Source organism: Balaenoptera musculus, chromosome 16 (assembly GCF_009873245.2).
Source record: "Balaenoptera musculus isolate JJ_BM4_2016_0621 chromosome 16, mBalMus1.pri.v3, whole genome shotgun sequence".
NCBI classification, from domain to species: Eukaryota; Metazoa; Chordata; class Mammalia; order Artiodactyla; family Balaenopteridae; genus Balaenoptera; species Balaenoptera musculus.
The window spans coordinates 16,586,563-16,610,541 of record NC_045800.1 but is presented as its reverse complement, the minus strand read 5'-3'; the positions used below and the strand labels follow the sequence as shown (position 1 = coordinate 16,610,541).

The following is a 23,979-nucleotide window of genomic DNA, read 5'->3' as shown; positions in this document are numbered from 1 at the left end:
TTAACATGGGAGGTCGAGTCAATTTAGTCAGAAGCTGGCCTGGATCTGGATTTTTTTATTGCTGTGAGTTCTGTCAAATCACCATAGCTTTCACAGTCCTCTAGCAGTGGGCTGTTGCCTAAGCCTGGGGGGCTAGATGCTAGAGACTTTTTCTTAGTGTTAGTACTCCACCGTCAGCTTTCAGTCAGCCAGCACAGATCCCCGAGTGATAGACTGCTGCTGTCTTTCTGTACTAGGTTGCACTGGGGCTAAGGGAGAGTTCTCTGTTGTTCTGGTGAGCCTCAGTCTTAGGGAGGCACTGTGTGCCTGGGCCTCCATGAAACGAGGTGGAGAGCTTAGAGCTTTTTCAGTGATTCTGTTCCTTCTCTCTCTGGCAGCTAAACTCTGTCTTATATCTGTGAGTGGTTTTGAAGCGTTTCCTGCTTCTCTCCCAGCAGTGGGAAATCTCTACTTGGTGTCTGGGGTCTTTGGCCAAAGACATTTCCTTGCCCCTCCCCCAGAGGTAGAGAGATTTTTTTTTTTTTTCCTCTCCCCCTTCTCCAGTTATAATTAGTCTTCTCCTGTGCCCTGGCAGTGGCAGACTTTGTTACTTTTTCCTGGTGGATTAAGGCTTTGCTTTACAGGGGAGATTTAGAAGCTGTGCAGAAAAAACCATTTACACTAATGGATGATTTCACAGATGCCATTAAGAGGGTTCCAGTCAGTGGGATCTATTTTGGTCATAGTTGCTTAAAATAACACAGAATTTTTAAAAGCTGGACTGCAGGTAATTTTTATATTCATATTTCATTTGCTGATTTTGTTCCTGTTTTCTGAAACTATTTCACTAATCTTTCTTGATAATTGATAATTATGAGGGATTTTGCCTTTAAAAATACTTAACTCCCAAAACCTTTTTAGCTATTGGCATTGTCCTTTTTTTATTTTTAATTTGTGACTGCTGTAAGTCAGTGATTCTAAGGACACTTTTTTTTTAAAATAAATTTATTTTATTTATTTATTTTTGGCTGCGTTGGGTCCTCATTGCTGCATGCAGGCTTTCTCTAGTTGTGGCGAGCGGGGGCTACTCTTTGTTGCAGTACAGGGGCTTCTCATTGTGGTGGCCTCTCTTGTTGCAGAGAGCAGGCTCTAGGCACATGGGCTTCATTAGTTGTGGCTCACGGGCTTAGTTGCTCCACAGCATGTGGGATCTTCCTGAACCTGGGATCGAACCCGTGTCCCCTGCATTGGCAGGCGGATTCTTAACCACTGCGCCACGAGGGAAGTCCCAAGTGCACTCTTAATTTACGGTTGAAATGTTCATGATTGCCACATTCTTGTTAGAAGGAACTAATATACCCATACTTGGTGATACAACTATATACTTTTTTTTTTTTAAAGCTGAGGGGAAAGTCAAGAGACTTCTTCCCAACAGGATGGAAATTTTATTTTTTATTTTATTTTATTTTACTTATTTATTTTTGGTTGCGTTGGGTCTTCGTTGCTGTGTGCAGGCTTTCTCTAGTTGCGGTGAGCGGGGGCTACTCTTTGTTGTAGTGTGCGGGCTTCTCATTGTGGTGGCTTCTCTTGTTGCAGAGCACAGGCTCTAGGCACACAGGCTTCCGTAGTTGTGGCACACGGGTTCTAGAGCGCAGGCTCAGTAGTTGTGGTGCACAGGCTTAGTTGCTCCATGGCATGTGGGATCTTCCCAGACTAGGGATCGAACCCATGTCCCCTGCATTGGCAGGAGGATTCTTAACCACTGCACCACCAGAGAAGTCCCACAACTATATACTTTAGATTTAAAAATCCAGGATGAACAGTATAAACATGATTCTTATTAGTTTGATAGACATTATAAATGCCAGACTACACCCCCCCCCCATTTTTTTTTTAACTCCCATTTTATTTGCATGAACAAACTCTTCAGCCCTCAGTGAAATGGTTAGGCAGGGTAAAAACTTCTTGAGTGGCAGTTTAGCAAGGAAGTGATGAGACTGGACTCTGGGGCCAGACCACTTGGGTTCTAATTAGTTTCACATCTTAGTAGTTGTGTGACTTTGGACAAGTTACTCAGCCTCTTGATGCCTCAGTTTCCTCATCTAAATGGGAGATACTAATAATATCTACCTCAAATGCTTATTGTGAGAATTATGAGAATTAATATATGGAAAGCACCCAGAACAGTGCCTGGCACATAGATAGTACTATATAAGTGTCTTGTTATTGTTGTTTGCTATAAGATTCTCATTATAAAAATCTCAAGGAGATGTTGATAAGCTGAACCAAACCGAAAATGGAAAGGCAAGGGACTGGAAAAAATACTTGAAAGAGATTATTTGGCCACAGGCTATTCCAGAGGCTACAAGAAGAGAAGGGCAGAAGGAGTGACCTAGCCACAAATACTGGAGTATAAAGCCTTGGTTACATTTGATCAGATCTCAATTTCTGATCACACATTAAAATGCACTTGGGTAATTGAATCCAAAGCTAAGTCCATGGGGCAGGGGTGGAAGGGAGGGAAAAGAGAACGGGCCAAGCAGAGTATTGGCCAGAAGAGCACAGGCTCACTTCTGTAGTTCCTTCGTTCTGATCAGAACACTAATAATCTGGAATTGGACTCACTAATGGATTATTCTTCCAGGTTTAGCTGTGTGAATACCAACAAATTATTTAACCCCTTTGAATTTCAATTTCTGTATAAAATGGAGATGATAATAATTAGACTTGCTAATGTTGTTAAAGGAAATAATCCATATAAAGTGATTATTAGGTCAGTGCCTTAAACAGGAAATGTTCTGAATGGTTTTCATTTTCACCACCATGCCCCCCGTCGTCATTATCATCCTCATCAACTGGTATGTAGAATCATAAACTCCTGAATCCCGACCTGACACAGCCTCTGCTTCTACACTATTTCTCATACCTCCAGCTTCTAAAGGAAATAAGTACACAGAGACCAAGACCAAATAGATGCTCACACTAATATTACGATGAAGCTTTGGCCTCATAGGTAGACCGTAGTTGAACTAGCCTGGCCTGTTTGGAGAAGTAGATAATGGAGACCTGACTTGGTCTTTCACTCCTGTATATACCAACACAGCTCTTCTTTGGCAAAGTAGAGAGGCTTTAATTTAAAGCCATGTCATCTTCTAATGATTATAGTTTTATTTCCAATCTTTATGCTTTTTGCTTCTTTTTCTTGTATGAATTAGGACCTTCATATGATGCTAAATAAGTGTTGATAGCAGATCTCCTTGTCTTATTTCTATTCTCAGGGGGAATGTCTTAGTTCGGGCTGCCATAACAAAATGCCACAGACTGGGTGGCTTAAACAACAGAATTTTATTTTCTCACAGTTCTGGAGGCTAGAAGTCCAAGGTCAAGGTGCCAGCATGATTGGTTTCTGGTGAGAGCTCTCTTCTGGCTTACAGACGGTCACCTTCAACCTTTGTCTTCACATGGCAGGGGCAAAACAAAATAAAAGAATATAATAATGAAAAGCTTTTGATCTAGTTCTAAAGTGATTAAGCAGAGACTGAGTCCCCAGAATATATGGATGCCACTGTCACTTTTAATATAATTTATGTTTATTAAAAATATTTGACTATGAAAAATTAAATGGAAATAAACTACTTTCCTTTAGATTTCATATGATAGCAGTTAACACAGCGAAAGAGGCAGCATGTTAAAGTCTTGTTGGACTTTCTGGGTTCAGATTCCAGTTCCTTCATTTACTAGCTCTGTGATCCTGGCAAGTTAGCTAACCTGTCTTAAGCCTCAGTTTCTTTTGTAAAGGGCCTGTAAGAAGGGCCTTTTGAGAAGATTTAAGTGATAATCTCTGTAAAGTGCTTGGCACATAGCAACCACAGTTTATTGACCATCAACATTATTTTTGTTAAACAAAATTTAAATTAACAAAATTTAATTTTGTTAAATTAAAAGACATTTGAAAGTAATTCAAGTTAAGGAAGAAAAATTCCTTCTGGACACAACTACTTGAAGTTAAAGAAAGTACAAATAAAATAGCATTTCCAAGATATTTATTTTAGCATATGTCTGACCAAATTATTTTAGTGAAAATGTCTCAACTACATGTAAAAGTAGCTTCAGAATACAGCTTAATATTTTAAAAATAGAATTAATTTAAGAAACAGAGCCTTGTCACATTGTGATAAGTTGTAATATCAGTCTTAAAAAACAGAAAATTATTAATTTTAGAAAACAGCTATATTGTAATATATTATACTCTTAGGTTTATTACATGTCAACCATATCTTTTTGAAAAAGGTTCACAACAATTAAACAGTAGATTTTTAAAGAGCAGCAGTGATGTGAGTCTAAGTCTAAAAGCTAATACTGGGGTAGAAATATACATTTCTTAAACTATTACAAGATACAGTCCTTTCATGAGAAATTGTTCAAAGAACTATTCCTATATTCCTAAAGCATGTAATTTAGGTACTTGAGTGCCAGAGATTCTTTGGAGAGTGTGTGTCAACCCATTTCTTCTGTCACATAAAATAAGGAATCAGATGTTTAAAAACATTGTGCCCAGAGATGCAGAGGGACACTTTGCTATTAAGAATACTTCGGATTTCTGTGAATGTAAATTTATAAGTCTAAAGAAGTAAACTTTTCATGAGGAAAATGGAAAAATTTCCAAAACGACTTAAAACATGGCAAATATTTTTACTTTCTTCTATCAGATGATTTATAAACATACTACTGTCTTCCCTTAATTTAAATTTCTGAAAGATTGGGAATGTTTGTATTAACCAGATATATATATATAGTAATTACTGTTTATTTTCATAAAGGTTCAGAGGTCCAAAGAGATGACATTCTGTGGATAGCCATGGCAGGGACTCATCAGATATGGGCATTCCTGTTGGACTGTGGCAGATTACCAAAGAAAAAGTAAGTGGTAACATCTTTCTTTGGGTACACGTGGCGTTCACACAATTGCTCTTCCCGAAGTCTCCATCCTCGTCGCTCTCACTGTACTAGTCAGGATGTGCTGGGCTGCGCGCTACCATAAGCAGCGGCCCAGGTCCTGGGTGGCTTAGGACGAGGATTGTTTGCTGGGGGAGCAGTACCCTGCCCCCCAGGCTGATGCAGCAGCCACCGTCCGGAGCTCTGCCAGCTGTCCTGGCAGAGAGAGACGGAGGTGGTGAGTTGCTCACTGGCTCTGAAAACTTCTCCTCAGAAGTGACACACATCACTTCTACTCACCTTTCATCAGCCCAAGTAAGGCTCGTGACCACACCCAACTTTGGGGAGCTTGGGAAGAGCGGTCCCACCGAGCATCTACAAGGAGAACTGGAAGCATCTTTTATTTTCATGCATATTTCTAATATCCCTGATCATTCATTCAGATATTTGAAGACTGCATAGCAGAGTAGTTAAAAGCTCAGGTTTTGTAGTCAGGCCTGAGATTGAGTCCTGGCTTTGCCACTTAGTATCTACATGAGCTTAGGAGAGTCACTTTAACTTTCTAAGCCTCAGTTTCCTTATTTATATCTACCTCAATAGGCTTGTTTTGAGAATTAATGTGTGTGAAGAGCTCAGCCTAGTGCCTGGCATGTACAGTGAATGTTGGTAGCGTTGCTGCCGCTGTTAGGGATATAAAGATGGAAAAGTAGTGTCTCTACAGATTTTCTTGTATTTTTTCTATAGAGCCTTTCCTATTCTCCCTAACACCCCAGGCTTTCTCTTTCCCTCCCTTCCCCGCCCTCCCCTCCCATCTCTCCCTTCCTCCCTTCTCCCTCCCTCTCACCCCTCTCTCTCTCACCTTCTGTTTTTGGTTGCACTTATTTGTTTACATAACTGTTTTCTCCTAGTAGACTGCCTCTTAAAGGAAAGGACTCTTTCTCATTCACTTTTGTGTCCCCTGTACCTAGCACAGTATCTGACACGATAGGAGCTCAGTAAGGGTCTGCAGAAGAAATAAATGAATGAAAGTCATAGACCATAAAGACTGTCAAACCACCCTAGAAAGTAAGTGCCTGTCACCTCAGTTACTTTTATCAGTAGAAAGGGGCAGTTATATAGATAATCCAAAATATCAGATATTCTAAAGAGTATATATGTGTGTGTTGCTTTGTATGATGTTTTGCAATATTTAATCATTCATCTAACAAATATTAAGCAAACTAGGCACTATGCTTGGCAGTAGGGATGAAATGATATGTTTACTATATTAAGAATAAAATGAGAAGATGTGGTTACTGTCTCCTCAGTGGGTTTTCAGAGGAAGAATCAGATCAGCAAACAAAAAATAGTTGGGAAGTACAGGTGCTGTGTGCAAAAGGAATCACTGCAGTAGTCCTTTAAATTGAAGTTGTCCCTTACATAAATAAGAGGAACACCTGATATAGATAAGATCTGAGGTATCAAGGAAGGCTTCCTGGAAGATGGTACTAAACTAAAACCTGATAGAGAGTAGGAAGGAGTTCGGAAGAGTAGAGGTTCTCCAGGCAAGAAATGACCCTAGTGATGTCATTAGCAGCCAGATCATGAAGCGCCTTGTGAGTCTTTTTTAGAGATTTGAAAGTTATTCCACATACCTTTATAGAAAGTTTTAAGCTGGGAAGTGACATAAGATTTGTGTTTTTGAAAGAACACTGGCAGCATTTGGCGTGTGACAGCACTAGAGACAGAGATACAGTGAGGGGGCTATTGCTGTTATCCAGGCCAGAGATGATAGTCGCCCAAACAGTGACGGGACCAATAACGTATAAGATGAGGAAAAAAGGAGTAGCAGAGATGACCAGAATATGCTCTTGTAAGCGATGGCTGTTTTGGACCTAGATGGTCAAGAGTGGACTAAATTTCCACATAAGTAGAGTTGTCACTTGTTCGCAATAGTAAAGTGTCCATTTGGATCACATTGACCTGTATTATAATTTTAAGGACGCTTTATCTTTGTTACTGATCTTCAAGTGGTAATAACTCCTGAGCTTTTAGAAGTTACCGTTTCTCCCCACTCTTTCTACCTTTAATTAAGGGAACTCCTTTTTTAAATTGTTGTAACTCCTTTATTTGTTTGGCATATTCGTTATTACACGTATTTCTCTGAGTAGGTTATCTTTACGAGTTCCTTGAATAATTGGCTGTATTTATACATTTTGTGTCCCTTTGCCTCCACTCCCAGCTCCCTACCTAAGTTAGCATTGGGATCATATCAACCAGTAAATGATATGATGGTCATTTTAGACTTTTGCATGTTGTGCCCTATTAGGAAATGATATACATATAGTCTCTCATTATTTTGCATCTCAAGTCAGCTTCTTCCCTTCCCTCAACCCAGGACATTACCATGTCTTCCTTACAGTTCCTCTGACATAAACTTAGAAACCAAGGTATAAAACTTTCTCTGCATTACAAAAGGAATCATTATGATAGTCCTTTAAATGGAAATTTCCTTAGTGTATATAAGAAATGGATTTGTACAATTGATTAGTTAAAGCAGTGTAATCATCTTATATTATTTTCTTAAAATGAGTACCTGGCTATCTTTCACTAATTATTCTTTTAATTCTTTTTCCTAGTCTCCACTTATATACAAGAAAATAAAACGTTTTTAATGAAAATTTAAGCTTTAAACTATCAAGAGCTAGAAAAGATTACCTAGATCTTTTTAATTCCCTTTCAGAACCTAATGTTGCATGAAGCTAAGAAGAGGTCAGGAAGTAAAGGTGGGATCTAGCTGTACCTATCTCTGATCACTTGGAGGAAGAAAAAAAAAAACTATCCCATCAATGATATGATCTTTATTCTTATATTTCTAAATTTGGCAGTGATTTCCTGTCTTGCCATTGAGAATGGTTTCACTTTTGTGTATGTCAAAAATAAAAAAAGGTAGAAAGGTAGGTCCCTACACAGTGGATCAATACGTTAATGATTAGAAACGACAGTGAAAGGTGATTTGCACAATTTAGGCCAAGATCACTGGATGTTTTTTTTTTTTTTTGTATATAATGCTGTCACCATTGATTTCATCATTTACATTCATTTGTTTAATGAAATTGGACACAGTATAACAATGTTGACTTCACCTATGAATTTGTCTTTTTTAGTGAGTTAAAAAAAGGAACCTGCCTTCGGTTTGCTGGAAGTGGAAATGAAGAGAATCGAAATAACTCATATCCTCACAAAGCAGGTTTTGCCCAACCTTCAGGTCTTTCTCTGGCCTCAGAGGATCCCTGGAGCTGCCTGTTTGTAGCAGATAGTGAGAGCAGTACAGTGAGAACCGTCTCGCTGCAAGATGGAGCAGTGAAGCACCTTGTGGGAGGAGAGAGAGATCCCATGGTAATGAAAAGCACTCTCACGTGGTGTGCCTGCTTTAACAAGCTTGTGATTTTCTGAATTGTGAAGAATTAATAAAATTTAGGAAGGAGAAAGTTCTTGGCTTATCCATGTTAAAATGGAAGTCAAACCAAAGGAAATGTGAGTACGAAGAAATACAAGTAACAAAACCACCTAAGAAAATAAATATGACTCGACTTGATTATATGTAAATGTCAAAGTTTCAGGGAAAAAGGAAGGATAAAATATTGATGACCAAGCAAGGGGAAAATATAGATTAGGTATTTAGCAGTAGGGTGGAAAGAGCACCAGATTAGTAGACTTGACCTATTCCTGATCCAGATATGTGATTTTTGTGAATAAAATTCCTAAGCACCACAAATTAATTCAAGTTAGAATTCGATCATTTTTTTCTAATTTCATTCAAATGCCCAACCCTATTTATATGAAATCAGACTTTTTCCCCTTTAAGTAGCATGTACAGCTATCTTAATTTTCACTTTATACCTTAACAAAGCACTGTAAAAAATTTTAATACATGCTGTTTCTTTCTTTTTTTAAAAAAAATAAAAGAATTTATTTGCTTTTGGTGATGTTGATGGAGTAGGAATCAATGCAAAGCTTCAACACCCACTTGGAGTAACTTGGGACAAGAAAAGGAATTTACTTTATGTGGCAGACTCTTACAATCACAAGGTGAGTCTTGAAAGAATTATATAATACCCTGCTTTTCACTTGTGGTATTTAAAATGCTGAAAGATCTGTGAGCCTCCTACAATTGCCACTAAAATATAGCAAGGAATGACAGTTTTGGACAACTGTACATAAGCCTTTCTGTTCTTTTCTTGGTGCTTTCTTGCAGAGAGGATGTGATGGTACTCTGAGCTGGGGGGAGAGGACTGAACAAATTCCCAATGACTGTAGCCAAAAATTGTGAATTGCAAGCCATTAAAGCTGCTTAGTAACATGTTGAGTAAATGAGGAGAAGGCAGGTAGCAGGGAAATTAACATGTCAACTAACAAATGAACATTTTTGAGCCTTTGCATAGTTGCCACGCCTGTTAGCAAATAATTCCATTTTCATCAGCATTTCCATTTTTTTTGTCTCTACTGCATTTTTACTGTGCATTTTTCCTTTTTATAAAATCAGTGGATCCCAAATGTTAATATTTTTGTGATGAGAGACTGAATTTAATGTAATTGAAACACAGTGAGGAATCATTAAGTTTAACGTAAGTAGCCAAATCCTCAGCCAATGTTAGATATTCATGAGAAGAAAATCAGTTCAACTCTGTCCCACTGTGAGGGAAAAGAAGAACATTAAAAAATTTTTTTTAATTCCATAAATAATTTTATCAAAGGTTGCTTCTAGAAGACAGGATGTAACTGGGGATTTTATAGTGTTTAGCTCTCAGAATGAAATATCTCCCCTTAGACTGTAATTTGAATGTTTGGCTTTTCAAGAAAATATGGAAATGTCTCTTCTTTTTCTGAGATTTATTAAGAATACTGATGTCAATCAGCAGTTCTCTGGCTTGCTTAATATGATAATTTTCCATACTACAAATGTGCATTTGAGCTTCAGATATATAAATTTTTGTTATGTCTTCTTAGATTAAAGTTGTGGATCCAAAAACAAAAAACTGTACAACATTAGCGGGAACTGGAGATGCAAGTAATGTTATCGGTTCCAGTTTTACCAACTCAACTTTTAATGAACCAGGAGGCTTGTGTATTGGAGGGAATGGTCGGTTATTATATGTGGCAGACACCAATAACCATCAAATTAAAGTGATGGATTTAGAAACAAAAACAGTTTCTGTGGTAAGTAATCTTTAAGTTAAAGGGCATCATTTTAAGAAAGATTCTAAGATCCTTAGCAACAACAGAGGCACTTTTGGTTAGGCCATCTCTAGTGGTGAAAGTGAAACATGTGGGTAGAGTAGTGAGTGGGTGCCTATTCCAAGGATATCCTGTTATTTTTAAAATAAAAATTCCATTTGTGCCAAGAGTGTTTGAGAAAGATTCTAGAAGTTGGAGAGAATTTTTTTTTTTAACATCTTTATTGGAGTATAATTGCTTTACAATGGTGTGGTAGTTTCTACTTTATAACAAAGTGAATCAGTTATACATATACATTTGTTCCCATATCTCTTCCCTCTTGCATCTCCCTCCCTCCCGTCCTCCCTATCCCACACCTCTAGGTGGTCACAAAGCACAGAGCTGATCAGTTGGAGAGAATTTGATGAACTTTCAGAAAAGGAAAAAAAAAAAAAGGACTCAGATCTGTTTTTAAATGTATGGACATACTGACACACTACACATACAAACTATGTGGGTTGGGTTGTTTAATCTTGGGTGTTTTTTTTTTTAATGATCCTCTGACTAATGGGTAATCTTTGTTTCCTATGGTGAATCCATTACCAAATAATCTTTAAAGGAAGCTCTAGGAGCCACATTTCTCAAGACTTAAAAATAAGATTGGAAGAAACTTAAGTAAGTTCTAATTTTAAAGATATGGACATGGACTCTAATACAAGTTACCCCTTTATATTATCACATTTGCCTGGAAAAATGCAAAAGTTCTTTTTCTAAAATTCTAGAAATTTCCAAGATGTGTTTTAAAATAAAAACACAGATTCCCATCATAAGTGTCATTTCTCTTGACATAGATCTCTGATATAAGATGAATGACATCTTATAGTTGGCAATGAAAATTATAAGAGGGCGTATATTATATCCACTACATTTAAATTGATAATTTCCTGCTATCTATAAACATATTGGACAGTTAATTTAATTCAGTTTCATTCATAAATGTTGGCAATTTTTTGGCCAGGATGAAATATTTTTCTGAACCTACAAAATAATCATGAGGAAATTTAAGTAAACACATTCTGATTCAGAAGAGAATGGCAATTAAGTTTCCTTGACACAGAATCTCATGTTTGTACTGAAGTCTGAAAATAAGCTCTGTCAGTCTATAATACTATAAAGTACTTGTGCTTTAAAAAACAGATTTTCTTGTTTTCTAGCTCCCAGTCTTCAGATCTGAAAGTGCTACGGTGGACGGCCCATTCCTAGCAGAAAAACAGAAGACCTTACCCAGACTACCTAAATCTGCTCCAGGCATTAGACTTTCCCCAGTGGCTGCATCTCCAGGGCAAACTCTTCAGTTCAAGCTAAGATTAGACCTCCCATCAGGAACAAAGCTAACTGAAGGAGCACCCAGTTGCTGGTTTCTATCAGCTGAAGGTATGACAATAATCTTGCAAATGCAAATATTTCATAAATTCTTGACATTTGATCTAGTAATTTTTCTCATTTGTGATATGTTTTCTCTACAGTTGGGCAGGATTTGAGGAAGGCCTTGTAAAACAGAAAGATCCAGATTGAACACCACTTTAGCAGTTTTCTTTAGCCTTTGAGATTCTTTCTCTCTTTTATTAAATAACAGTGTAACTCACCTGAAGTTAATCATAATTGCCGCCATTTGCTATTAAGCAGATTCATTACATGAGGCAGACTGGTGTGGTCTTAGAATGTTAGGCCTTTGAATATTAGGACTGAAAGGCACCAAAGGACACCATCTGTTTTAAGCCTCTTATTTTATAAGTGAGGAGACTATGGGCTCAAAGAGATAAAGTGATTTGCTCAAGGGCATATATTGAATTAGGTCAAAAGATGGAATTTGAACCCAGCTCTGCTGGTTCTTAGTGTAGTGTCTTTTCCATTGTGCTACTCCATCTCAAACTAGCTCTAGGGTTATTAGTCCTAAAAACGAAATTAGTTTTTTAAAGACATATAAAATTCAAAGCCACCAGTTACGCATTTGGATGTTACAGAAGTTTTCAAACCTCACTCTTGGTTTCTGTACTTAACTCACCATGGTTTGTGGACCAGCACCGGTCCACAGACTATACTTTGGTGACCCTGTTCTAGAGCACTGCAGCATAAAGAGATCAAGGAGGGAGGTAGGGACCCACACAGAAGACTGAAGAGTGAATAAGCAAGTAGAAGCAAAACCACGAGAGAGGGTAGTTTCCTGGAGCAGGTGTTTTAAGGAGAGAGTGATCAGTTGTGTTGAGTGCGATTGATCAGGTGAAATAAGGACTAAGAATTGATTGTTGATTCAATGTTATAGTTAATTGATGTCCTCGACCAGGGCCGTTTCAGAGTGATGGAGGAGGTGCCTGATTAGAGCAGGTTAAAAAAGAATTGAAGGAGAGGAACTGGAGAAAGCAAATATAGATAGCTCTTTGAGGAGTTTAGCTAAAAAGATAAGGGAAAAGAGAGCAGTTGCCCGCAGGGGAAAACGGGGTTGAGAGAGCAGCGGGTTTGTTAGATTGATGGCAAAGATCAGTGGAGGAAAGGAAGGAGGATATGGTTGCGGGGTATCCTTTAGGAGGATAGGAGAGGTGGCAGGCTGGCCTTTGCCAGGGACGTGGACCTCACTTCCACGGTAAGGAGGGAGGGCCCAGTGGGCGACCCGGAGATCTAGATGGGTAACTGTGGAGTGGATGCTTGTGGAAGCGCTTTTCTGCATGCTTCTGTTTTCTTAATTATTGGGAAGCACGGCCATCAGCTGAGAGTGGGAGTGAGAGGTGGTGGGGGAGAAGGTTTTGGCGGTTTGAAAAAAGAAGAGGGTCAGGAGGGTGGGAGGGTGGTGACTACATGAGGGGAATACAGTGTGTACTGAACGGCCGGAAGGCTGTGTTTGAGGCTGGCTGTCATGAACTGGAAGTCAGGCTAGTCCACGTGGAGGCTGTTTGTCTCCAGCCAGGATGAGGCACAAGGGAGCAGACGTGTAGGTGTTGACTAAGCAGTTTAATCAGCAGGTCTCTGGGGTCCTGATCCAGTATTAATTGTGATTACCACTATACCACTAAATCTCACAGATTCTATTCTAAAGAATTAAATTGACTTTTCCCTTGAGTTTGATTTTTTTTTAAAATATATTCTTGCTTTTAACTGAATTAACTTGACACAAACTCTTTCTAATTCAGTTCTTTGGTTGTTTTATTATTATCTTTCGCTTTTCCAGATAGCATCTGTCAAATGCTTTAGCGCTTTCAGTTGTTGTTCATTTTATTTCAATAGTATCATTAGGACTTGACTTACCAGTTATTAAGCCTGAAGCTGTGTTTTCTTCTGTAGGGATTCCAAAGGTAGAATTTGAGCCCCATTAACTTTCTTGCTACAAGAAATTGGATGCCAAAGCCATTGCTTAAAAGTATGCCATTCAAGTAGAAGAAAAAACATTGTTGGAGGAGGATGTGTAATTAAATACAGATGAATTACTATGATTAGAGTCCAGGCAGAGCCTTTGTCCTCAGTCACTAATTTGTGATCTTTTAATCTCAGAACATTTCCTGTTTGAGTCTATTCTCGAAAGTATTCAGTTTCTGTAAATTATGTAAAGATTTGGGTGTGTGTTTGAATCACAGTGTCAACTTATTTCATGAATTTATAAGTAATCAGTATACTGCTTGTCTTATAGCAGTGCTTTCCAACATCTCTAACAAACAGAGTAGACAACAATTTTAAAGTGAAACAGTAGGAGTCCAGAACTAAATTCTGACTTCTTGTCTCTAGTGATCTTGTTCTGTCCTAGTCTCCCACGCTCTTTCAAAGGTTCTCACTCAGTTTTGAATTTGCTGCCCGACTCCTCCTCTCTCATGCCCTCTCACACACTTTTCTTTTGTACATTACCCAGATCCAGGCTTTATGCCTTCTTACCTTGGTACCTTCTCAGAGCAGCAGCTACTGTCCTGCAACTGCCCCCTTGGTATCCACACCAAGAGAACAGAGAGATCTTGGTAGGCTAGCCAGAAGGAACTGCTGGGTTAGAGTTTGCTGTCTCCGGAGTGACTGACTGAGCCTGTGGGGCAATCACCCCCATCTACTCCCCACAAAGGAGAGGGCTGAGCCGTGCAGTACTAGAGGATGTTTGGGCAGAAGCGAACTCAAACCCTGGCCATTCATTCCGCAGTCCTCTGTAGGTTCAGAGCAAGCCCTCAACTGCCACTTTAACTGTTCTGCCTGTGTCCATTAGTCTGAAAGCATTGCATCATGTGGAGATAACTGCTCTTTAATTGCACACAGAAAAATTAAATTAACAGTAGTTTTTAATAGGATACTGGTAAATTAACATGTTTATTTTAACTCTACTTTGTCAAATACACAAGTTAATTAGTATCAAGTTATTGGAGTACAAAACATGGATAGTATTAAAGGAAAGTGAAGTAATCCAAAGAGAAAATTCTTAGCTATTTTTAGCTGTCTATTTTAGATACATGTGATGTATCTAAAAATTATCTAGAGAAACACTATGTTTTATTTCTAGAATTGGACATTAAAATATCGTAATTTACTATTTTCCTGTTTTCATTTAACGTATAAGAAGTTCCCCGACTAACCTGCTATCTAACAAAGTCAAACATATTCCTCAGTCCAGAAGTAAGCAAAAAGGCCAAAGAATTTTAAAAGAATTGTTTAAAAGCTCTGCACTTAACTCTCTAGATTCTCAACCTTTCACATTCTCCTTACTCTTACTTGATATATTTATCTCAAATTTATTTTTTCAATCAATCAACAGAGTATTAGAAGCAGTGAACTAAAGGAGAGATGAAGAGGACCAGTAGAGGCAGGTGCTCTAGTCTGTTGACTCATCCTGAGGTTAAAAGAGAGAAAAGCTAAAAAGTAGACATAGAATTTCATCACTACTCAGTAGATGGTCCAGTTTTTGTACAGATGGCCCTGAGTCATTGTTAAGTCGTTAGATTACGTTCAATGTATTCTATTTAAGATGGCAGGAAAGCAGGTCCTGCATTTCCCAAATGATGGCTCTTAATAGCTAATGCTGAATGTCAGCCTAAGTATGCACTTCCTCAATATGACGCATATGTTCCTTCTGAGAGAAGGCACTGGGTGAATAAAAACATTTTAAAAACTTTAATACTAGAAGACTCAATGATTTTTAGTGGTTTTTTAGACTTTTGTTACATAGATAATCTATGTATTTAAGTCTCAGAGGAGTTTTATGTGTTAAAATGAGGTAGACGAAATCTATGCGTTTTTTACATTGAGTCCATCGGAATAATGTATTCAGTGTTACTTGTTTCTAAAAAAATCAGTGGCTTTTTTTTATTACCACCTTTGGATATTCAATAATTCATCATTGTCTTAACTTGAAAGTCACTGCAGAGTTGTACATACATTTGTATTCCCCCGATTATTTTGTAGTTTGCATATTAGATTTCTAGACACTTATCTGGTAAAAATGATCTATTTTCTGAAGTGTCCTATGTTTATTTCTAGAACTTATTAATAGTTTTCATTTTAAATTCTATAATCACATTTTAAATCTATAACCATATTGGCAATATTCATCTTGATTTCAGTAGAAATAACTTTATAATTTATTTTACAGTGTTCAAAGGAAGAATTTTAATTTGACATCAAGATGATTAGACTAGGAACTTCTTATATCTTATTTTGTACCCTTCACACAGAGCACAATGCCTGGCACTTAGAGGCTTTCAGTAAATATTTGTTGAATGAATCTAGTGTTCGTAAGGTTTGTCCAATTTCCTACTTGACTTCTTATACAGTCTTAATAATTTACCTTTTTATTTTCTAGGCAATGAATGGCTTCTTCAAGGACAGATACCATGTGGAGAGATAGAGAGCATTTCCAGTCAACCAACAATCTCACTGCAGATTCCTGGGGATTGTTTAGCACTTGAAGCCGTTCTATCTATCAGCGTATTTCTTTATTACTGTAGTGCAGACAGCAGTGCCTGTATGATGAAGGGAGTTTTGTTCAGTCAGCCTTTACAAATAACCGATACACAACAAGACTACATACCTCCAGTAGAACTCAAGTATATATTTTAGCAAGCTGGCCAGCATGCCAGTGCCTCCTCTTCTCCATCCCCACCATCACTGTGTAATTTATGAAAAGAAGCTTTATTTCTGCCTCTGGGTACCCAGAAACCCATTGTTGAGCTCTCGCAACTGATACTAAAATAAAGCTATGCTCCTTATTTATTTATTATAGACAAATTCCTTCATTCTCACTGTGTACCAGCTAAGTCATTGACCGTGATTTGAACCATGATCCTGTAATCTGTGCTGCTATTTGGCACAAGACTTAAGTCCACATTATAGGACAGAATATCATCATGAGATAATTTGCAGTGAATACTGATAACAATAATGATACCAAATATTTTAACTAACTTTTTTACATTTTTCAAGCAGCACTTCTGAATGTGTAAATTTCACAATAACTTTAAACAGAAGTTAAGATCCAGTCCACGTATTATAAGGACACCTGCCATTCAAGGTGTAAGGTCTGTTTTAGGCCCCCAAAAATGTCTTTTCATCACAGTAGCAGCTTAAAGAGTACCTAGGTGGTAAAAATGTTCTTTCTTCTCTTCTGCGATTTTCTCATTTGAGATATATTTATTCAGTCTATTTTATTATAAATTATTTGCTATTTTAACATACCATTATTAATGGTATGTTAAATATTCTGTATATTTCTATATACAGAAAATATATTTCTATATTTCTAAAAGTTAGAGTCTCTAAGGACATACAGGCTCACTCCTTTAACTTTTTTCTGAATGAACAGTCTTACCAAATAACAGATGAATCCACAGAAATGTTATGACTTTCAAGGAGAAAGGGACTTTGGGACACATTACTGTCTGTGATACCACTTAAAGAACTGTGACACTGAATCTGATGTAAATGGGTGTGTATGTTGTCTTAGAAGTTTACATTTCAGTTGAAGCATTAAATGCAGATTTGTTGGGTTTGGGGGGTTTTTTTGGTTCCCATATTCAGAATTTTTAAATGATGATCATTTATTGTGATGTTTTTAAAAATTACTGTCAAGCCTTCAAAGTGAAAATTTCAATGTGAAGCACTTTCATGCTATTAATATGTATAGTATATCTTAATATATTACTTTAAAATATTAAGGCGGAAACATACAGTGATTTGATGACACTGTTTTTGGTGGGGTTTTTTTAACCTTAAAAGAAATAGTCACCAGAAGATATTGAAAGGTTTTTTTAATCATAATTTCTCTTTATAACTATTTTAAAAGCCTCTGCTTGTTTTTACTAAAACTGATTCAACATGTTTGTGGTTTAATCAGCTTACAAGATTTTTAAAAACAGGTGAATCACATTTATTCAGTAAATATTTATAGACAATATAGCATAATATGCCTTCTCCCTTCAAAACCAGTGCTCAATTTGAAGTGTAATTTTTTAAGCATGATCATCTTTATATTTTTTTGAACTATAGTTTTGAACATACTATACACTTCTTTTATTCAGGTTACCTAAATCTGAAGTAAGGAAATGCATAGATCATGACTTTCATTTAATTTGTAGCCTGCTAAAGATATTTTTAAAGAGAAGTAGTATAAATGTAAAGTTAAAAGGAATTCTGTTTAAAATTATATATACGTACCGCATAAACCTTTTCCATAAAAAAAATATGTTCTGTAATAAAGGGATATACAACATTAATTTTCTCTTTTATGGAGAATAGGCCATAGTAATTTTTTAATCTCATTTTATTATTATAGTTCTCATTTCCAGTTGGACAGGATAGTTTGGCTTAATTTTTTCCTATTTAAGGACAATAATTTCACTCTGGAAGAAGTATATACAGTTTTAAATTGCTATTTCAGGAATGCCTGATAACTATTTTTTCAGTATTATACACAAATATACACACAGTATGTATTTTCATGTACACTAAAATCCAAAAATTTCTTAGAATATATTAATGTTCACTTCGTCTAGACAGTTTTCTGTTAGTATTAAGCTTATGCTCTTGACTTTCAAAGTACAGTTTTACTGAACATTCTTATTCTTAGCCAGCCACTAGTCTGCATTGTTTTTTACGTTCAAAATATTATTTATATGGATTGGTATGATTTTTTTGTAAATCATATTAAGCAGTATAAATAGGTTCCTAGAATTTATGACTAACATAAATCTCTTACATAAGAGGAAGCACTAGAAAGTTTATTTTTAAAAACTTTGTGATTCCTGACTTCTGTTTTCTATAAGGATTTCTGCATATTTTTTAATTTATGCATGAGGAAAAGCAAAAGTTATGTTCAGTGATAGTTTAAAAAAAGATTTTAGTGTTAGTCACTGTAATCAAAGTGCCAGTAATGTGGCATTACATACACTTAGACATAATACCTGGGATCTTTGCCCTAAATTATTATGCTGCTTTGTCACCATTTTTTCTGCCACTCGTTATGATATCATTTCACAAATGGTAGAATTTTCTTTTCTGAATTTGTACTCAGGATTGATATCTCTGAAAAGAATTTTGCTTATCTTGAAAATGCTGTCTGAAGCAAATATTTAACCTTTTCACAAGGGGAAACTTTACAGTTTAATCACCCATAAGTGTAACTTTGGTAAAGTTCAATGACTAAATAATTGTCTCCTTAACTGTTCTAATAATATATTTAGCTATAGTGTTTTCAGGCCTGCAGAAAGCTATAAATCTTAAAAGAGCCAAAAAAAGCTTAGTATATGTAGATGAGTGTATGTATATATGTATGTGTATGTATACTTATGCAGATACAAAGATCAACTCCATTTCTCACATGGCCAATATACTTTGGAGCTAGTACCACTGAAATAAGTTATTCTCTGCTTGTTTTTCCATAGTTGGAAAATTTGCGAGGACATTAATAATACATACCTCTGTAATATAATTTTCTGCTTGCCCAACATTTAGCATTAGTTTATATCTGCCAATTAAAAACAGTCTAGCCATTATATTTGGCATCATGTTTAAGAACAATCATCAAAAACTAAATTTCATAGCTCAAGAATTGCATAAAAATATACGCAGAGGGACTGTGTCAGTGGTGGACTCTGAATGGTGGTCTTGTGAATATTTTTCTTTTCTACTTTTCCGTAATTTTTTTTTCATTGAGCAATGGGTTATTTAAATGAAAAAAAAACCCCAACTGGGAATGTGCTTTAAAGATTTAAAATGAAATGAACAGTAAGGACTTGCTCTATAATAGCTTTTCTAAAGTCACTTTTATTACCAAAGATCAGAACACAGTTTAGAGCTCTTTGATCTACCACTTCTCTTAAGTATGTGATTTGGTGGAGACAGAAATGATTATGGAGTTTTTATTGTGTGATGTAGCATAGCGTTTATGAGCACAGACTTTGCAGTCGCTTGGCTTCTGCCCTATAAACTGGGGTTGCTATACCTGCCTTATGGAGTTGCTGTAAGGACTCAATGAAATAGTGTTTGTAGAGCAGTTAGTAAATAATGAAACTGCTAGTTATTGGCTTAGTTAATAATAATGATAATAACATGTCTATAAACACATGGTTTCACATTTTCCTTGCAACCACAGTTTCTAAAGGAAACTATTTCTCTATCAACTGTTTGGTATTTAATACACTCCATAGAGTTGGAATTCAAGAAGAGAAAGTTTTATAATAAACATGTTACTATTTTATAAACATTGTTATAAAGAAACATACCTACAGTTTTGTTTTTTAAAGTTTTTTTTAAGACCTGGAACTATGAGTAATAAACTTCCTTAGAGGGTCCAGACATACCCTAAACCACATTCCTGGAACATACTCTGACGGTGCTTTCCCAAATCTTCCAAGTGCCTTCATGCGTTTTGCCTCATTTGAGCTTCAGAATAACCTTATGAATCAGACAGGTAGATCTTATGTCCATTTTACAGATGAGGAAGCAGCTTTAGAATGTTGGCAACGTGTCTCAAGATCAGCGCCCCCCGAAGAATGGCTGTTGCTGGAGTGGTGCCCGGTGCAGACAGTTGCTCAGCCAGTCCTGTTGAATGACTAAGGGTGACTAGTGAGTGATGGATCTTTTATTTGCACACAGATCTCCTGATTCCTAGCTGTACTCCTAGATGTAGAGTGAAAACAGACTGGGATTAAGAGTACTTACTTTGGTGAATGCTTTCTTAAGCCTTTGGCAATACTTAAATAAAGTAATAATAGCTAAATTTATTCAGTGCTTACTATGTGCCTGACACTTTTCTAAGTGCTTTCTGTGTATTAACTAATTTAATCCTCACAACCACCTTATGAGGGAGGTACTATTTTTCCTTATTTCCCTGATGAAGAAACTGAGACATAAAATAAGCAGTTACACCAGTGTAATGGAGATCACACATTTAGGACTGGCCGAGCCTTGGTGCGTCTACTCAACTACCATGCTGTGATGCCGGCCTCTCAATTTTTTTTTTTTTTTTAAGCATAAATCTTCATAGTTATATATAGTAACTAATCAACACAAAGAACCCAAAAAATCCTAGTGGTGATTGTTTTTGAAATGTAAAGTAAATCCGTTTAATTATATTAGCTTTGGGGACTTTTCATTGTACATAGTTATCCTTCAGGGTTTGGAACAGTCTGTGTAATTGTTTTTCCCAGAAGATTTTATGTGCCATTCTTTCTTAAATTCAGATATTATCCAGTTTTTCTTGGCAGATGGATGTATTAAAGAATTAAATAGCTTTTCAGTTCTACTTCCAACAGTGCTATTTTAATTGGTCTTCAGAAGGTAATTGTAAGACCTTCTCACAGAATTCTTAGCACAGGACTCTCTCAAACCCTTAAAAGCTTATTCATATTTAAGAAAATACCGTTTTAATAACCAAAGTGAGCTCTAGAAACATAATATTTGGCCAGTCTGTTAACACAAAGTCATCTGCCTACTTGATTCATAAATAGCACTGAAGTATGTAGGCCTCACCCCACCCCCCCAAGACTCAAATATTTGCAATTCTATTACAGTAAAGTTTTCAGCAGGTCAACCTATGATTCCAGCTTTAGGTACTGTTAAAAGGTATGAAGTAAAATGCTACATACCATTGATTATGATTCATGATCATCCAAATACAAGAATGCAGATTTTTTCATTTAAATTGTTTGCTAATTTAAATATTATAATTTGTTAACATTGTTATAAAATTCCACTTCTGAAACCCATAAAGAAATGTACATCAACTTGAAAAGGTAATGATAGCGTCATACTTTAGAATTCACTGTTAATCACCAAGGTTTCCTCGTCTTCCTCCTCCTGTGGCACATGGTTTGTTTTTTTTTTTTTAATGAATTCACACTAACCGCAAGTCATGATTTTGTCCTGAATAATTAAAAGTTTGCTTTCTTTCCCCCCATTTCCTTGCAGTAGGGTAACAGAAAGCATGGCGTTAAGAGTTAGAGGCTGGACTGATCTCCTGTGTGTATTCTGTGACCAGCAGACCTTGGCCCTTTCACATATTATTAGACTGCAGGTCAGCCTGGCTGCTTCGGGCCGAGGCTGCCGGTCTGACCACAGCCTGGGAAAAGCAGAACAGGAGGCAGCGTGGTCAGCTTCTCTGACTGCATCCCCTCCATTTCTTAGTGTGCTGATTTGGTTTAGTTTTTTTCAAAGGTTGGAGTTGGAAAATGAGAACCCTAGATACTTGTGGAATGTTTGTCCGGCTATAGTTATTCCTTGTTTGGCGTGTCCCTCTTCCTCACTGGCATGTCGCTCTCAAGTGGACCGAAGGACATTTTGTTCTGTTGAAAGCCCCACGACCAAAAGGAAAGAATTGCCAAGTATTTCCCAATCTACTTCCCGGCCTATACCAACAACCATATACTAAGAAGCACTAAACAAGCACAGTGGAGCGCTTAACAGCCATATAGTCAAAAGTATTTTTGTAACATGTCAGGGCACGGCATGAATTCCTTCCTCTTTAAGCAGCAACTTGCAGACCTGCTGTTTTTCAGTAATACAGAATTAAGCAAAAGTGTCAGATTTTTTTATGAGTTAGATGGACAAGCAGAATTTATTACCTTTTGTTTTTAATATACTTGGTTACATATTTACCTTTGAAATAAAATGAAATGAGACCTCATAATACTGAGAGGGGAAAAAAAAATCAGCCCTCAGATTTGAATAGAACCAGTTTAAACAGTATTTTTGATTCTTTATCTAGTGAAAAGTATGAAAAGTATGTGTTAAGGTATATAGGGCAAAACAGTTGATAAATTATGGTAACGAAGGGTAAAAATAGACACGTTCCTTTCTGAAAATGAAGAAGGGCTCAGCCTTGGAACTATCTTCCATTTTTAGATGTTGTAGTCATTATTCTTAATCCCACCAGAAATATATTCATTCTGTGAGCATGTGCAGGATGGCTACCTGTTGTGTTCATTACACTGTTCAGACACTAACAAGTATGTGTTTGTATGGAGTTGGAATGTGTTTTCCCCGAGTGCCCCTGATGTTCATCATCCAAATTTACCTGTAAAAACACATGACCGCTTCCTCTCCACACCTTAGGCTTCCCGCTCTTGGAAAACAATAGTATAGTAGTTTCTATAGAATTTTCACTGAGGAACTATATGGTTCCAGAATAACAGATACAGTAGATTGGTTTTGCTGTGGTAAATTTTTCTTCTAAAATTCCTAATACGTCAGTTTCCAAAGGAGGAGATCAGTACCCGACATGACTTTAGAAGTAATTTCTCTCTACTTGGAGGTATATGTTTCTAATTATATTATACATAGGTTAATATTTTTTAAAAGTTTGAAATGTTCACTGTTAGGGTGCATCGAGAGCCAGTTTAGAAATGTTTTAATTGCTGTCATTACTTCATGTGTGGATTATGGACAAATCAAAGTTTGCTTGTGATACATATATATCACACACATACATATATACACACACTCACTCAAATTGTAACACTGCATAAATTTGTCAAATTTTAAAAACTCAGACTCTTGCCTTCTTTTGTGTGTATAAACTTGTGATTTTATTTTTGAGAATAGAGTTGGTCTGCTGTGCTAACTTCATCTCTGTCATTCCAAGGGTTTGATTATTTCTATTTTTTCTTCAAAAATAAAAAAAGAAATGAAAATCCAATTTACAGGGTCATATATTGATATTTCTAGACATGGTCAAGTTCTAAAAGAATTTACTTGGTCTGCATTTTTAAGCATTTCATGTAGATAGAGTAATATATTTTTATACAACACTGTTTCTACATTTATTTCAAGTCTATTTTCAGTGACTTTTTCAAGTGCGTGTGTTAACAGAAGATGGTTTGGAATGAGTACACAGTGGCCTTCGTTACCAACTCGAAGTGTATAATATGTGTGATTATAGAAAACAAGAATCTGTTTATACTGTACACTGAAACCTAATGCCGCTCTTCTAAAGCTTTGTACATTATTTTCATGAAATAGATTAAATATTTTCCCTCTAAAGCCATGTTTCTCTCTTGTGCTGTTTTAAGTATATCATGAGATAATTTTACTGCTTAGAATCCTATAAGTCATGATACTCTTTCTATAGCATTTTAAACAACTGAAAATATTTTAGGAATACATATAGATAAAATTCTGTCAGAAAGGAGAAACAAGGAAATGATAACTACCAGATTAAGACTGGTAGGTAGTTTGGGTGGGAGGAGGCAGGGAGATGAGGGTGACCATTAGATGTGAGTTGTATCAACAGCCTAGCTTGTGTGTTAAGTGATTCAGGAGTTTTTACTGAGAGTGATAAAACCAAGGGTTATGGATAATACAATTTTGTGCACCTGCATTCCATTAAGAAACAAAAGGCAAAGAGGCTGGCACAAA

General features: G+C 36.6%; 1 protein-coding gene across 1 annotated transcript in view; it reads left to right on the top strand.

Annotated features, from left to right (window-relative positions):
* Nucleotides 1–23,604, top strand: part of NHLRC2 (NHL repeat containing 2) — a 62,098-nt gene extending 38,494 nt beyond the window's left edge. Inside the window, 6 exon segments of the mRNA XM_036828314.1 lie at nt 4,800–4,899; nt 8,061–8,292; nt 8,863–8,985; nt 9,904–10,113; nt 11,325–11,544; nt 15,932–23,604. Coding sequence (XP_036684209.1) covers nt 4,800–4,899; nt 8,061–8,292; nt 8,863–8,985; nt 9,904–10,113; nt 11,325–11,544; nt 15,932–16,188 — 1,142 coding nt within the window. The 3' untranslated portion in view covers nt 16,189–23,604.
* Nucleotides 23,605–23,979: the final 375 nt, after the last annotated feature.